Genomic DNA, 18411 nt, shown 5'->3' with positions numbered 1-18411 from the left:
TCAAATTCTTCTGCATGGACACACTGAGTCTTCTTTATATCCTTCATCTCTTTTTCCACATTTTCTTCCAGGTCACTGATTTGATTTAGGAGATCTATTTGAACATCTTTAATTAGTTGTTTCAACTCCTGTACCTCAGTTAAGGTGTTAGTTTGCTCCTTCCACTGGACCATATCCTCTTGCTTCCCTATACGAGTCTTAATTTTTTTTGCTGGTATCTATACATCTGATTTTCTTAATTAGTTTATTCTGGAGGTCATTATATCTGTTTGCCTAGAGTTTTCTTGTTGAATGGTTTTGTTCCTTGTCTGATCATCTGTTTTTCTGGGCAGTTGTCAAGTTTGCTCTGTCCCCAGTCTCCCCCCAAGACCAAAGCCTTCAGCAACCTGCCTCAGAAGGGGCAGGCAGTGGGCACCGCAGCAAGATTTCTGTGTGTGATAAAACAAGTCTGCTGGCTCACAGTGGTGCTCTTTTTTAACAGGACAGCAAGACACTGGTTTGTTTTAGGGCACTGATTTGACAGTTGGCCCATCTGTATTTCTCAGCCAAAAGAGGGCCTGGATTCCATGCAGGGGATTTAGACAAGCTCCAGTGGTCCTAAGATAGGGTCTGGAGAGTCTTTTAAAAGCCCTTCAATTCCATTGCCCTTTGTGGTCTGTTCAGCAGTTGCTGCTGTTCTGTGACTTGATTGTCCTCAGAAGCTCTTTTGTCTCTTAGCACAGGCTGAATTTGAACTATTGTGATAGAAACTGTGGAGTTTCTGTGCCCTTGCTTTATGGCCCAATATCTGGTGTGATGTGTGGCTGTGTCTCAGCACTGGGGAGATCGACAGGGAATGACTGGGCAAGGTGTGTGCAGGAGTTGCAGTGGCAGCAGTGGCTGGGGGCAGTGGGCACAGTGGGCAGTTGCCCTTTCCCAGCAGTGTTGGAGGTGATGGGGGTCCCTGGGGGTCATGCCACACTGCACAGTGCAGTGGCCATGGAGTGAGTCTATGGCCTGGCAGGAATTGCAGGAGCTGCTACTGGGAAGACATGGGCCAGTGTGTATGATCATGGAATCTCCTTGTTAGCATCACCACCTGCTCTCCTTGATAAGTGAGAGATTGAGTCAGGGGAAAAGGAAAAGAGGTCAACATGAAGCTAAAGCAGTGAGTCATGATGTCAGCAATTATCCTTCTCATCTTCATCTTCACCAAAGTTTTTCTGATTGATAATTTAGACACATTAGCTGCCAACTGAAATGACCAGAGGACTTTTTATTGAATGATGGCTGGCTTGTGGGTAGAGCTGTGTGGCTCAAGCTGGATCATGCCTTATGATCTCTCTGTGAGATTGCAGCCCAATAGGTGGTTCCCCAGGAAGTGCACCCCAAAGAGACACCAGAACTGGGGGCAATCATGCATGCCATGGCCACTAAGAAAATCATTAAAACTGATGTGGTTTATAAAAGGACACAACTGAAAATCTTACTGATACTCAAAGGAGGTCAGAAAACTGTCTTCAAACATAAGCAGTATAGCCAAGACTATGTGGTAGAAGGGGAAGCATATGCCAATTAAGATAGACACAATGCTGAGGTAGCAGCCTTCATTTGAACAGGATTCTGGGCTTCTGCTGAGCCCCCTTGGTGGTTGGCTGATTTGTTAATCTGTGGACAGAGATCAAACCTGTTGTCATGGAGTAGCTGTTGAGCAACATCTTAAATGTAGGAAACAATATTTGCTTCTATGGGAAGCATTATTACTGCCAAGAAACAGAGCCAGCTTGCACTGATGGGGACACAATGGAGGGATCTGTCACACTCTGGCTTCCAGATGTGTGGCCTCTGCAGAAACACTGATACCCATGGGGTAGAACTCACAGAAAGGGCAAATTGTCCAGGTGGGAGTATGACAAGAACTACTGCAGTGCTGTGAAGAAAATGTCTCCTTATGACTCAAGCCAATGCCTCCTGGACATCATTGACACAGCCATGTTTGATTACCTGATTGGCAATGCTGATCATCAACACTAAAAGATCTTTCAAGATAATGAAGGAACTAGTATGCTCATCCTTCTTGATAATTCCAAAAGTTTTGGGACCCCCTCACTGGACAAGAGAAGCATTCTTGCCCCTCTCTGTCAGTGTTATATCATTCAAGTTTCTACTTGTAACAGAGTAAACTACCTAAAGTACCGTGTGCTGAAGTCTGCCTTAAAATCTACCATGGCCCATGACCTCATCACCCCAGTGCTCTCTGGGCCTCATCTGGACCCCATGGACCCACAGCTCCTGAACATCCTGGGCACTGCAAAACAGTGCACTGACCAGTGTGAGATGGACTCTGTGTTGGTGGAAGACAGGATGCCTCTCTCCCACTTGTAATTTTCAACACAGAATATGTGAACCTTCTTTTGGAAAGATAGAAAAACACCACTATTAATTCTAAATGTTAACAGATGGATTGGAAATGGCCAGCTGCAAGTTCTGGTGATAGGGGACACAGTGGTCATGGATGTCTTTGGTGTTTACTGTAGCAGAAACTAAAGCAAAGACTACAGGTTTCAGACCATAGAAATGTTCCTGCTGAATCACTTTCTGACTTCCTTGGTATCATCTTCCCATTCTAGCAGTGTGCATCATGGTTAGTCTTAATTTCTCATGCCAAAGGAGAAGCGGAGAAGTGGCATTGATAGGTTAATGTTAGCATTCTTTCTGGATTGTGTGTTTAGAGTTAAACCTTACAGTCCTTTCTCCACATGTGTGGATTTCCTGAAAACACTTTACAGCCTTTTGTGTCATTTTTTACCAGGGCTAGTCAAATTGGAAAGCTTACTGCCTCCTAGGGAGTGGTGGCAAATAAAACCTTGCATTCTATTGAGCCAAAATTGCACTCTATGTTGGAGGGGACATGATTTTAGGATACCAGTGGAGAGGAGAGCAAAAGCAGAGAAGGCATTTGGGCTTTTAAAGAGTTGGCTAGTGGTGCTTCTGATGAGTCTTTGAGGAGGAAAGAAAAGAAAGGGATCACTTGATCTACAGAACCAGGAAGATGGTTGAATTGTATACTGAGACCATTAACAAAAACAGATTCCCTGAATTTAGGTTCTTCAGGTGTGAAACATCAAAGATGACTTTGTATGTAAGTAAATCTGCATGCTCACAATTGTGTCCAAATTAGCCAAATAATTTTCTCTAAAGAAAATATTGTACATCCCAAGCATGATTCTCTTATGGAAACATTTTATTTTTCCTTTTGCCCAAAGCAAGCAAATGCTTTCTTAATTAACAAAGCAAACTGAAATAATACCTTGAGGAAGAGTCAGGTTGCCTGTGTTTCTGCCATCTTCATTTCTCTTCTGAACTGAATTTCCACTTCTGCCTTTAAGGCAATTGGAAGGTGAAGCTTCTGCTCCCAAGAGATTGACAACCCTGTCTGGTCCTTTCTTGTGAGAAAAGCCAGGCCATTCCTACAGATGATAGTGCACGTTCTGCTGGTGGCTTACGATTTGAAATTAAGGAGGTTACCATGAGGTGCCTTAAGATTTTGATTTAATCAAACCCTGATCTCATTATTCAGTCTCTGATGGAATTCTGAACCCATGACATACTCCTGACCTTCCACCTCTTAGTACATTCATATTTTAGGCTGCTAAATCACAAGCTAATTTTTGTGTTCTGGCAAAGTGATTTGACATGTAAGCAGTTACAAAGAAATACAGACCAGAAGGCAACATGCCTGGTGCACCCACTCACCTGTGCTCAGAGTCATTTGTTTCTCTCTTGCATCTTGTCTGGGTGCCATTTGAGTTTTGTACTTCTGTCCAGCAGAGACTAATATTTATACAGTGTGGTTGAACAAATTTTATTTCAGCCATTGGAGATCAATCTTAGGCAACCACACTTAAAAAAAAAAAAAACAAAAAACTTTAGGATATATGCCCTAATTTTCTCCTATTGAAAGACAACTGAGTAACCTGCAACTACTTTAAAATAGCATGAAATTGGGGGTACTTTTTTACTTTGCATATTTGTTTTAAGATGGGCATGGGCTGAGTTTTAAAAGGGGTATTGAATTTAAGAAGATGGATATTAGCACAAAACTGAGGGAATATTAACAAAAGGAGGCATTGATTTCCATTTTCAGGTCATTTGCTATGTGCTTCAAGCGACATGCACAATTTAGCTTGAGAATACTTTGGATAGTGCTTGCCCTACCGCTTCTGGTAGACAGCTAGAGTGAGAAAGTAGGAAGGATGTCAGCTGTGTTCTTGGTAAGTGTTAGCTTTGCACTAAATTGTGAATTAGTGTCTTTTCAAACACGTGATTCCACACAGTGTGCCACACTGGAATAAGTCAAAACTTCTCAAACTGTGAACTTCATTTATAACATTGAAGGCAAAACATTCTGCTAAAGAAAAAACAGGTGGGAAAGTTACTTTGAAAAATGCCTCACCCTTTCTTCAAAATATTGCCAAAAATATATCATTTAATTCTCTCCCTAATCATTTCAAATTCATGATCTTAAAAAATGTTCAGATCCATTAAGTTAAAGCTAGAATTCTGCTAGTAGAATGGCATGACATGACACTGAGAATACAGATTTATGTCCTGAGTCGGAATTGGATTCAGCTGGAAAAGTTTGTTGAGGTGAGTCTTGGAGAAAAGAACCATAAGTTTATAGCTCTAAATTTCACAAACAGTACTGTTAGAAAAATGAGGTAGCTATCTTTTTAAAGTTTTATGACACTGTCCTCCTTATGGTTTATTTATTAGAATCTACCACTATTACAATCAAAACCAGCCATTAGAAGGATGGTTGGCATTTGATCAACACTGAGTTGAGTGTACCTAGCTAATGTCTAATAGGTAGATGTGGATGCATTTTAGTATTACAAAACAAGGAAAATCACAGCTGACTGCCATTTCCTGGTCTCCTTCCCATACTTTTAAAAAATGTTTATTCAAAAGTTTGAGTGGGGGAAATGGGTGAGGGTGTTTTATTCTAAATGTGTTCCTTAGTATGAGGCTGGATTGTGGATTTGAGGAGGGACTTAAATAAATTTCTGTAAAGAATAAATTAATGGACAGGATCTGCTTGCTCAGAGTATTGTTCAGTAATGTATTAATGATATATTTCTCCTCATTAATAAACCCTGTTTTCACTCAGGGGAAATAAAAAAGGCAGTGAGTTGAAATTCTTAAAGTGCTGAATTAAAACAACTGCCAGCCAAGAATGTTTATATGGTGAGACTTTCTTTCAACAATGAGGGAGAGATTAAGACATTAACAGATTTAAAAAAAAAAAAAAGCTAAGGGAGTTCATCCCCACAAGACCCACCCTACAAGCAATATTAAAGAGAATTCTTCAGACAAAATGAAAAGGACACTAGACAGTGATTCAAAGTAAGGAATAAAAACCTCTGTTAAAGGTAACCATTTGGATAATTATAAATGCCAGTATAATTGTATTGCATTGTTTGGTATGTAGCTCCATTTCTTACTTCCTACAGGTGCTAAAATGCAAATGCATAAAAGTATTGATAATCAGTGGTTTGGGACATATGATGGACAAAGACATAGGTGATAACAATTACAAAACAGATAGGGGTTAGAGGGATATGGGAAATGTATATTTGCATGATATTGAAGTCAAATTGGTATCAAACCAAATACGATTGTTAAATATTTAGTACGTTAAATTTTAGCCACCAAGTAACCACAAGGAAAATAGAATAAACAAAAATTGAGATAGGAAAGAAGAGGCACTCATTATGGTACAACAGACAAAATAAAATAAATATGAAATTAGGAATTCACAGAGGAATTGAAGGACACAAAATGTATAAGACTTACAAAAGATTAATTTCAAAATAGCAGAAGAAATTCCTGTATTATCATCAGTGACTTTAAATATAAACAGATTATGCTATCCAGTCAAAGGCAGAGATTGGCAAAAAAATAAAATAAAATAATAAAATAATAATAATAATAATAAAAGAAAGTATGGCCAAGCAATATGCTATCTGCAAGAGAATCACCCTAAATTCAAAGACACAAATTGCTTGAAGTGAAAGGTAGGGGTAAACAATATCATGCAAGTGGTAGCCTAAAGAGAGCTGTGGAAGACAAATTAATATCAGATAAAATAGACTTCATGTCAAAAATAATTTCAGGGGAAAGATGACATTATATACTGATAAAGGGTTCAATTCAATGAGAAGATGTAACAATCATGTAGCAATTATAGATATGTATGCACCTAACAGCAGAGCCCCAAATTATATGAAGCAAATTGTGACAGATTGGAAGAGAGAAATAGATGGTGCTACATTAAAGTAGGATATTAAAGTATGCCAATTTCAATAATGGATAGAAAATCTAGTCAGAAGATCAATAAGGAAATACAAGACTTGAATGATAATCTAAACCCACTAGACTAACAGATATAAATAGAATACTTCACCAAACAACAGATTACACATTCTTAAGTGTACATGGATCATTCTCCATGATCAACCATTTCTTAAGTCACAAAATAAGTCTCAATAAAGTAAAAAAATATTGAAATCATACAATGTATCTTCTCTGATGACCATGGAATGAAGCTAGAAATCAGTAATAGAGGGATCATTGAAGAACCTTAAAAATGTGAAAATTAAATAACATACACTTAAACAAACAGTGGGTTAAAGGAGAAATCAGGAAATATCTTGAGGCAATTGAAAATGATAACACAACATTCAAAAATGTAAGAGATGCTGCAAAGGCAGTACTGAGATGGAAATTTCTAGCCTAAATGCTGGCATTAAAATAGAAGAAAGATTTCAAATCAGAGACTGTTTCATTTGGTAGAGCTGCTGTTATGCAAAATACCAGAAATGGATTGGCCTTTTTAAAGGGGGTTTATTTGGTTACAAATTTACAGTCCTAACACCATAAAAATGTCCAAATAAGGGCACAAAGAAGAGGATACATTCACTGAACAGCCAAGGGTGTCTGGAACACCTCTGTTAGCTGGGAAGGAACATGGCAGGGGGTCTGCTGGTCCTTTCCTACTGGGTTGCATTGTTTTCAGCTTCTGATTCCAGTAGCTTTTTCTCTAAGAATCTGGGCATCCTCTATTAGCTTCTCTGGGTCAAACTCTGGTTCCATCTCTTAGCATAACATCTCCAAAAGTCCTTCTGTCTGCAACTCTAAGCATCTCTAAGCATCAGCAAATGTCAAGGCCTAGAGTTCTCTTAAGTATTCCAGTGATCTAATCAAGACCTACCCTGAATGGGGGGGAGGGGTCAAATCTACACGGAAACAATCAAGAGGTCATACCATAATGAAAAAGATTAATATGTCTGCCCCCATAATACTTCATTAAAGAATATGGCCTTTGGGGAGATGTAATATATCTAAACAGGCACAGATACTTAACTTCAAAGCTGGAAAACTAGAAAAGAAGAGCAAACTAAGCCCAAAATAAACAGAAGGAAGTAATAACAAACATTAAAGAGAAGGTAAATGAAATAGAAATCAAAGAACAACAGAGTAAACAAAACCAAAAGTTGGTTATTTGAGGAGACCAATAAAATTGACAGATATTTACCCAGACTGACAAAGAAAAAGAGAGAACAAAAATAACAAAAAACAGAAATTAATCAGGATAACATAACTACCACACAGGTGAAATAAAAAGGAATACAAGAGGGTACTATGAACTATTTTACATCAATAAATTAGATAACCTAGACGAAATAGACAAATTTTTAGAAACACACAGAGTATATATACTGACTCAGGAAGAGATAAAAGATCTCAAGAAACCAGTAACTAGTAAAGAGATTGAATCAGTTATCAAAAAAATCCCAGCAAAGGAAAGCACTGGTCCAGACAACTTCACAGAGATATTTTACCAACCATTCCAACATGACTTAACTCCAATTCTGTTCAAACTCTCTCAAACTCATTTAATGAGGCCAAGATAACCCTTATACCAGAACCAGATAAAGAGGAGGCAGACACTTACCTCACACCTTATGCAGAAATCAACTTGAAATTGATCAAAGACCTAGTATAAGAGCCAGAACTATCAAACCCCTGGGAAAAAAATCTAAGGATGCATCTTTAGGACCTTGTGTTAGGCAATGGTTTCCTAGACTTTTCACCCAAAACACAAGCAACAAGAAAAACTAGTTCAATGGACTTCAACAAAATTGAAAACTTTGTGACATAAAGAAATTTACCATGAAAGTATAATAACAACCTACACAAAGGGAGAAAATATTTGGAAACCACATATCCAATGAAGATGAAACGTCCAGAATATATTTAAAAAATCCTTCAAGTCAACAACAAAAAGACAAACAAACCAATTAAAAAATTGGCAAAAGACTTGGATAGAGCTCTGCAAAGAAGATACACAAATAGTCAAAAGTGAACAAAAAGATGTTGAACAGCATTAGCCATCAGGGAAATGCAAATCAAAACCACAATGAGACAATATTTTATGCCCAATAGAATGGCTGCTATGAATCAAAAAAAAAAAAGAAAAGTTCAAGTGTTGGAGGGAATGTGGAGAAATAGGAACACTTATGCATTGCTGATGGGAATGTAAAATGGAGCAGCCACTGTGGAAGACAGTTTGGCAGCTCATCAGGAAGCTAAATAGAGACTTACCATGTGATACAGCAATCCCACTAATAGGTATATACCCAAAGGATTGAAATCAGGGACTACAACAGATATTTTCACACTGATGTTAATAGTGACATTATTCACAATTGCCAAAGATGGAAGCAACTCAACTGTCCAGCAACTGATGAATGTGTATACAAAATATGATTCATACATACAATGGAATATTACTCAACTGTAAAAAGGAATGAATTTCTGATACATGCAGCAGCATCGATGAACCTTGAAGACAACATGTTGAGAGAAATAAACCAGACACAAAAGTACAAGAATGTTATGATCTCAGTGATATGAAATAATTAGCATAAGCAAACCAATACAGTCAAAATCTAGAATATAGCTTACAGGGGGATGGGGTGGGACTAGGGGATATGAAGTTAAGGCTTAAAATGTAAAAATTTCCTATTTGGAGTGAAGGAAATGTTTTGGTAACAGATGGTAATGATAGTAACACAATATTGTGAATGTAATTGACAGCACTGAAATATATATTTGTATGTGGCCTAAAGGGGAAATATTAGGGTGCAAATATGGTAATAGAATAAAAATTTTGAAACTCCAAGAAACCACACTACAAAAAAGTGAACCATAAATTAAACAATGGACTGTAATTAATAGTACAATTATGCAAATATGCTTTCTTCAATTGTAACAAATTTGAGACATCAGTGCAAAGTGTTAATAATAGAGTGGTATATGAAAATCCTGTATTTTATGTATGATAGTTTTGTAAGCCCACAATCTCTCTAATAAAAAAAAAAAGAACATATAGAAGAATACATGCATCAATGGAGAAAGGGAAAACCTTCTTAAACAGTAAGACATAACAGGCAAAGACCTAAAGGAATAGATTAACAAATATTCAAACATGATTTAAAACTTACTTTAAAAATCATATAAACATGGAAGGAAAACTACAGAGAAATTAAAAATCTTTGCTACATGTCAAAAAATCAAATATTTTTTTCAGATTATGTTTGTTTCTTAGAAACAAATATAATAAATTTTTATATCAAGATGTTACACATATTTTCAAACCAGAATCAAATATTTTATCATGATTGATTTTCCAATGATATAAAATTTTTGCTTTTCTTTTTGTTCCTTTATGCCTGAATTTTCAACAAAATAATTTCTTCCATCTCTCTGTATGTATATATACATTGGATGTAGACATACATAACAGGCATAGATATATACATATGTATATATACATATGTATACATGCATATATATACTTATTTTTCCGAAATGCCACAGCATATCTACTCCCATTGTCTTATTTTCCCAAGGTTTTCTTTTCTGAGACCTCCCTGCACCTGGTCCATTTGGGGCTGTGCTATCTAGGGCTGATGCAGAGCTTGCATTGAGTGATGTAACCTTTGCCACTCTCTTCAATAGATCCCTCAATTCCTTGCTCTCCTAGGAAAACTGTCTTCCTCTTTCTAAGTTTTTCTGTTTCCACCTCCTATATGGCAGAAGAATGTTTTCAAACTTTTTCTTGAAAAGGGGTGCATTTTTAATTTTGGAGAATATTGCAAAGCCAACATTGTTCATTACTGTCTGTTTACCCATATTCTTTCTAGCAGTAAGTTTTGCTACTGGGATAAGCAAAGTAATTTCTTGGTTTTTGCATTGCATTTACTAAATCATAAGTTTATTTGTCAACTGTATTTATTTTATTAAAATGTCGTTTAAAATCTTTCATCTTTTTAAAATTTGGTAAAGTATCTTGTAAAACTTTCATGTGTCAGGAAAATAAAGCAAATCAGTCCTTATGCTATTATACTTATGGCAGATTTATTTCATTATGTGTCTTTTAACATTTGGTTGGTTTAAAGTCCATTATAACATATCATAAAACTATGAAGATAAATTTATCAATTTTTTCCCTTATCACTTCTGAGTTATTTTCCCTTATCACTTCTGAGTTATTTATCCACTTGAAAGGACTTTCAACTTCTATTTCTTCTCCTTCTTCCTTTTTTTCTTTCTTTTTTTTTAAATATGGTCCTCTGCTGTCTTCCCATTTGTAATTTTTTGTATTTATATCTATTCAGAGTTGACACCAGATATTATGCAAAATATAATGATGAAATACATTGTTGCTCTCTATCCTTGACCTTGGATTTACCTTTGCACCTTCCATAAAATCTATTTTTAGCAAAATACTAAAAAGTCATGATTTTAAATTTCATTAGTTTATTTATTCCACAAAATTTTATATCTAAATACAGTCCTTTATATAACCTACATCATGCTTCTTAGAACACACACACATGTATCAATAATCCTTTTCTCTCAAATGATACTTTTCAACCTGCTAAAATACTCACTCCTAAAGACTAAGCTAAATCATTATTCATCATTGCCTTCCTAGACCAAGCAAGCACATTCATACGATTGACCCCTCTCTAGGTATTCATATCTTCTAAGACTCATCCCCATTACACTTGTAGAATAGGTTTTGGTTAACTGAATTATAGTCTGCAATATTTCCACTTTAAATTGAAACTGTATCTTTCTTGTAACTTTATGTCCTGTGCACAGTGTAAACTTTTTCAAATAGTAAGTAATTTCTAAAAGTTGTTTGTTGAAGGTATGAAATAATGTATTTAGGGGGAATTTAAAGTGGATTGAAAAATGTATGGATGACTGGACATCAACCTATATTATTAAATATACTTCTCAAAAAATTCAAGTGTTCATAGATTTGGTGGATTGAGCTGTGTAGCCCAGTTTAGATATGTTCTTGGTCTTAGTGTGAATTCTGATGGGTGTGGACCCCTTGTAGACAAGATAACTTCAAAGTATTGTTACAGTTATCCAATGACCCAACTGAATCAGGAGTGGTTTTAAACTGTATTACTGGAGCCCTTTATAAGCAGAGTGAAAGTCTGAAAGAGAGAAGCCATCAGAAGCAGCCAAAAGTTAACAGAACCAAAAGAAAATAGAAAACGCCAGCATATGCACTACCATGTGACAGAAAAGCCAAAGAACAAGGATAGTCAGCAGCCAACCCCAGAATGCCAGAATCTTCTGGGAGATGCCACCACCTTGCTAAAACCTCAGTTTTGGACCTCCTTCACCTCAAAACTGTGAGTCAATAAATGCCAATAAATTCCCATTTGTAAGCCAAGCCAAACCATTGTGTGGTATGGTTTTCTTTTGTTTGTTTTTATTTATTTATTTATTTTTTATATTTTAGCAGTTAGGAAATTGAAACAACTTTCCAAATTGGTATCTCCACAGGCAAGATGTGTCTAATCATTACCCACAAACTGCAGGTCAAAAAAAAATCTTTCCACAGCAACTTCTCCTTTTTGGTTTCTTGTTTTTGCTAAAATCATTATAATTCTCTGGCTACACAAATTGGAAACCAAAGCACTTACTACGTCTTTTACCTTATTTGTCACCTCTTATATCTCATCAAAGAATTCTCGTTCTATGCTTTTCATTTACAAACCAACATTATGTACTCACTGACATTTTCATCAAATCTTGTTTTCTGATATATATTTCTTTAACACATGACACTATTTTTTGTTCCCTTGTCTACCATTCAAATTCTATTTAGATGACAGAACAGTTATATTAAAGGACAAATATGGTTGACTTACAAACCTGATTTGAAAATTTGAGTAGACATCATTTTATAGAGATTAAAACACTGCCTAAGATACAGAAATTGATGCTCTCCAATGCACATTATTTGAAATAACTTTCTTTTTCTTCACTGCCCCTGTATCAACATCTACTCCATAAATACTGAGTTAGTAAGTGTCTACTAATGTAACCATTATTTTTCTCATGCTGTTCTATTCACTTTGAGTATCCTCCTTCTGTCAACTTTGCTTCTAGTCTCCCTGCCAGAAATTATCAGATTGTGCCATGTCCAAAAACAACATTGAACAAAGTTCAGTGCATGTAAATGTCCTTTCCTATCTCTAGAAATTAAATTTTAATTTATCCTTTGATTGACTGCCATTTTATATCTGTACCCAGCAGCACAAAAACCCCTGCAGACTAGTGTGTGAGAGAGCTGCTGTCATGGTGACCAAGAAGTGGGTTTCAGCACTTCTGCTTCTGCAGCTGTGCTGTGTTGGATGTGGATTGTGTGGGAAGGTCCTGGTGTGGCCCTGTGACATGAGCCATTGGCTGAACATGAAGATCATTCTGGAGGAACTCATGGCAAGGGGTCATGAGGTGACGGTGCTGGTTCCTTCATACAATACCATCATTGACCACAACAAGCCTTCCACACCAAACTTCAAGGTGGTTTATGTGCCAAATGATGGAGAAAGAGCTAAGAATTTACTAAATGAATTTTTGGATGAAGCTGTTACTGACATGCCAAAATTGTCAGACTGGCAAGCAGCAATAAAACTACAAGAGTTGCTCCTTCGGTCAACTGGAGAGCTGAAATTTGTGTGTGAGAATGTTGTGTACAATCAGACACTCATGAAGAATCTCAAGGAAACTAACTACAATGTAATGATTATAGATCCTGTGATGCCCTGTGGAGAGCTTGTAGCTGAGTTGCTTGCAATCCCCTTTGTGCACACATTAAGGTCTTCTGTAGGTGGCATTTTGGAGAAATACTGCGGAAAACTTCCATCTCCACCTTCTTATGTGCCTGTTCCCATGGCTGTACTACAAGACAAGATGACTTTTCTGGAAAGGATGAAAAATCTGGTGTTTTCCCTTTTTTTTGACTTCTTGTTCCAGCAACATAATGTTCAGATTTGGGATCAGTTTTACAGTGAAGCATTAGGTAAGAGACTCTGCTTTTCCTTCTAAACTAGCAAACAAAGTGCAAGAAAAGTAAGCCCACAATGATGAAAGAAAGCCCTTTTTAAAACTCTGTCTATCCCGTAAAACTCTTCAAGTGATACCAGTGATCTGATGTTTGATAACTAATTGCAGGTGTGGAGGCAAAGAGGTTTTCCTATAGCTACTCTTTCTTCAGAGTCTTCTGAACTTTTCTATGTTACCTTGCTTATACTTAACAGATGCCTTTGATACAAAACAAAATGTAAAACACACAAATATATTAATCTAATGAAGAGATTTTGTTTGTTACATATAAGTAAACACCAAATAAGTCCACTACACTGAATTTTCATATAGGTTGTAGATACACTATTATACCTTTTTTTGGTAATATGAGTTATAATGCTTATTGTGTGAGATACCCTCTTTGCCTGGATACAGTAATAAACTGAAATACGATCTACATTAAACATGAGAATGAATTTTGTACATTTTTACTTTGCTTGAACATTCCTTAACAACTTTTGAGAATGTTTGAGAATCACTAATTATCACTCTTGATTTTAAACAATTTCTCTTGGAAAACTGTACCTGTCCTTCTTACCCATTTCATAAATTTTAGATGGAATTTCAGAAAATCTTATATCAACAATTTCATCATGGCTGGTCATACTGAAGAGTTTCATGGATGCACTATATTTCTTGGGAGAGTGTTAACAGAGCCCTCAAAAGTTAAATAGAGACTATTGAAAGACTTTGCATCTGGAACTAGTAAAAGAGAGTTGATTTTTCCCTTCAGTGATTGATTAATTCTACCTACTTTAAGTTGGTTGCCATTTCTACTGAAAGGTGTTTGGCTTTGTAATTTTTATACACCTAGCTGTTACCTGAATTTCTCTAAGGCAGGTTTTTATTCCATCATCTTTTAGAATTACCTAGGGATATGAATTAACAAAGAAAGGATTATATTAGACACTACAAATATTGCCTAATTTAACTCAATGACCTTCAAATGATAAATTGTTTCACAGAAGTAATATCAAAGAAATCCACTTCAAAAATTCTTAGCTTTAGACATGACTGGCTTTATACTGCATTGATATCACAGTAAATAATTTACAATCACTAAACACTACCTGTTTTTCAGGATTATGTTAGGCACAATGGGTTTCGTTAAATATGACAAGGATCTTGACTTCAAGTCTGTGTTCAGAGATAAATGGAAGAGATAAATTAATATAAATACCACTGTGAATTCTTTGGAATATGAGGGTTATGAAGAAATCCCTCTTAGAGGGTAAATGTTGAAGGCAAGAGGAAACAGAAACATTTTTACTGGGGAAGAATAGGGAAAATCATTTTCCATTAAGGAAGAGTGTGGACTGACAGTAACAGCCATCCTTGTGCTACTTATTATAACAAAGATTTGCAATATCATTCACCTGATGAAAAGAAGTGGATAGCTCTAACTTTCCTCAGTTTTGCATCTTACTGGCATAAGGCCACTAACTGACCCTGTCTTTTCACCTTAGTCCCCCATTCTTTATTATATGTTTAATATATATTTTTCTGCTTCTGTTTCCCTAATCTTCATTTTCTTCTACCTATTCCTACATTTTTAACCAGACTGAGAGAAAATGTCATTCTGTGTATAAACTCTTTTGAAGTTTATTATTAATATCTGTAAGATCTAAGAGAATCTTTGTTTCACAATGTGTAAACAATTCTGGATTACATCAGAACATAAAACAACAAATATTGAAAACAAATAGTAAAAATTCCTGTTTTGCAACATTTTTGGATCAAAAGCATCAGATTTTGCATTATACAGGGCATTTTCATACTGACATCTAACAATTGTCATGTTTTGGGGCTTCTCTCCACTTTTAAAAAAAATTATTAATTTTTTTTAGAGACACTGTTGGTATACAGAAAAATCTTGTAAAATATACACACCTATTATTGATACTTTACAATTGATGAAAGAATATTAAAATATTACTATTAACTATAGTTCACTGTTTACATTAGATTTATTTTTTCATGTATCATACTATCTTCTTATATTCTTATATTTCATAAATTTCTTATGATTTATGAAAGAATATTCTTCTACCGTACTTCACTAACCCAAGTCCATCATCCACAATAAGGTTCACTGTTATACATGCTCATGTTCTATCTTCTAACTTTCATTCTGATAACATACATGACCCCAAATTTCCTCTTTCAACCACATTTACATACATAATTCATTGCTGTTAAATACTCTCACAATAATGATCTACAATCACCACCGTCCCCTTCCAAAGCCTTACAATCAGCCAAAATGAAACTTGTGTACAAATTAAGCATCAACTCCTGATTCACTACCCCCAATCTCTTCCTTGATAATTTGTTGTCTAAATTGTGTTTTTTTGTCTTTTTATTGTCTAGTTTTAGGATTTCTTCATATATTCTAGATATTAAACCCTTATCAAATATGTACTTACAGTCCAAATATTTCTCTCACTGAGTAGGTTTTCTTTTCATTTTTGTGTCAAAGCCCTCTACAGCAAAAAAGTTTTTATCTAGTAGGTTCCATTTATCTATTTTTTCATTTGTTGCTTGTGCTTATGTGTGAAGTCTGAGAAACCATTGACTAACACTAGATCCTAAAGATGCTTCCCTACATTTTGTTCTAGGAGTTTTATACTCTAGGCTCCTATATTTAGGTCTTTGATCCATTTTGAGTGAATGTGTATATGAAGTAAGACTGGTGTCATCTTTCATTTTTTTTGTGTATGGATATCCAGCTCTCCCAGCACCATTTGTTGAAGACACAATTCTTTCCCAATTGAGGGGAATTGGCAGCCTTATAAAAAATCAATTGGCCATAAGTAAGAAGGTCAATGTCTGAGCTCTCAATTCAATTCCAGTGGTTGAGATATATCGTGGTGCCAATACAATGCTGTTTTGACCACTGTAGCTTTGTAATATGCTTTAGAGTCAGGAAGTATGAGCCCTCCAACTTCTTTCTTCTTTCTAAAGATGTTTTTGGAAATTCAGGGCCCCTTACTATTCCAAATAAATTTTATGATTGGCTGTTCCATTTTTGCAAAGTAGGCTGTTGGAAGTTTGATTAGGAGTTTGTTGAATCTGAAGATCAATTTGGGCAGAACTGACCTCTTAACAATATTTAGTCTTCCAATCCATGAGCATGGAATGTCCTGTTTATTTAGGTCCTCTTTGATTTACCCAGCTATTGTAGTTTTCTGTGTATAGATCCTTTATACCCTTGACTAAATTTATTCCTAGATATTTGATTCTTATAGTTGCTATTGTAAATGGAAATTTTCCATTTCCTCCTCAGATTGCTTATTGCTAGTGTATATAAACACTACTGACTTTTTTTTAAATTTTTAACCCGTTTTGTTTTATTTTCACACACCATACAATCAATTCAAAGTATACAATCAAAGACATTCAGTATAATCACAGAGTTGTGTATTCAACAACACAATCAATTTTAGAATATTTTCATTATTCCAAAAAGAAAAACCACATATCTCTTATAGCCCCTTTTTATTCACACTTTGCAATGGTGTAGTAACTTTGTCAAAACTGATGAAAGAATATTAAAATATTACTGTTAATTCTAGTGTATAATTTGCATTAACTGTATTTTTCCTATTTATAACCCTATTATTGACACCTTATAATGGTGACGTAGATTTGTTCTAGTTTATGAAAGAACATTCTTATATTTATACTATTAACCACAGTCATCATCCACAACAAGGTCGATTGTGTTATACAGTCCCATGTTTTATCCTATAGCTTTACTTCTAGTATATACATGGGTCTAAACTGACCATTTTAAACACAATCACATAATTAAACCTATTAATTACACTCACCAAAATGTGCTGCCATGACATATACCCATTTCCAAATTTTACATTCAACCTAATTAAAAACTCTACATAAATAAATAATCAGCTGCCCATATAAACACTCATTCTATCTGCTGGTAACCTATGTTCTAGAGTTTAACTCTTTGACTTTGCTTATTAAATTAATTCATAATGTTGTGAATGTACAACATTGATTCCATTGTTTCTGGCTTATTTCACTCAATGTAATGTCCGGAAGGCTTAGCCCTGTTGTTAGTTGCATCAGGACTTCATTCATTTTTACAGCTGAATAACGTTCTGTTGTATATATACCACACTTTGGCTATCCATTCATCAGTTGATGGACACTTGAGTAGTTTCCATCTTTTGGCAATTGTGAATAATGTCACCATGAACACTGGTGTTCAAATATCTGTTTGAGTCCCTGCTTTCAGTTCTTCTGGGTATATACCTATTACCAGGATTGCCAGGTCATATTGCAATGCTACACTTAGCTTCCTGAGGAACTGCCAAACTGTCTTCTACAGCTGCTGTGCCATTTTGCATTCCCACCAGCAATGAATGAGGGTTCCTGTTTCTCCAAATCCTCTCCAACTCTTGTAGTTTTCTGGTTTTTAAACAGTGGCTTTCTAGCAGGTATGAAATGATAATCTCATTGTGGTTTTGATTCACATTTCCCTAAAAGCTAATGAAGACAAGCATCTTTTCATGTGTTTTTTAGCCATTTGTATTTTTTTTTTCTCTTTGGAAAAAATGCCTAGTCATGTCTGTTGCCCATTTTTAATTGTGTTTTTTTGTCTTTTTTATTGTTGATTTGCAGGATTTCTTCATACAGTCTAGATATTAAACCTTATCAGATATATGGATTCCAAATATTTTCTCCCATTGTGGAGTGGGCCAGTTCATTTTCTTGACTTTCGAAGCACAAAAGTATTTAATGTTGATGAGGACCTATTTATCTCTTTTGTTTTTGTTGTTGCTTTTACTTTGGGTGTGAAGTCTAAGGAACCATTGTCCACCAGAAGATCTTGAAGATGTTTCCCTACATTTTCTTCTATTGGTTTTGTGGTCCTGGTTC

At 35.6% G+C, this 18411-nt stretch overlaps 1 protein-coding gene and 1 pseudogene across 1 annotated transcript in view; both read left to right on the top strand.

Annotated features, from left to right (window-relative positions):
• The first annotated feature begins 1133 nt into the window (after window positions 1-1133).
• LOC119529482 lies at window positions 1134-2364 on the top strand (annotated as a pseudogene).
• Window positions 2365-12672: 10308 nt separating this feature from the next.
• The window catches only part of LOC119529481 (UDP-glucuronosyltransferase 2A3-like), a 57843-nt gene continuing 52104 nt past the window's right edge, over window positions 12673-18411 (top strand). The window contains exon 1 of the mRNA XM_037829923.1: window positions 12673-13438. Coding sequence (XP_037685851.1) covers window positions 12715-13438 — 724 coding nt within the window. The 5' untranslated portion in view covers window positions 12673-12714. The remainder of the gene's footprint in view (window positions 13439-18411) is intronic.

Source organism: Choloepus didactylus, chromosome 3 (assembly GCF_015220235.1).
Source record: "Choloepus didactylus isolate mChoDid1 chromosome 3, mChoDid1.pri, whole genome shotgun sequence".
In the NCBI taxonomy this organism is placed as follows: domain Eukaryota; kingdom Metazoa; phylum Chordata; class Mammalia; order Pilosa; family Megalonychidae; genus Choloepus; species Choloepus didactylus.
Note: the sequence above shows the minus strand (reverse complement) of the source record. Positions and strands in the feature narration are given on the sequence as shown.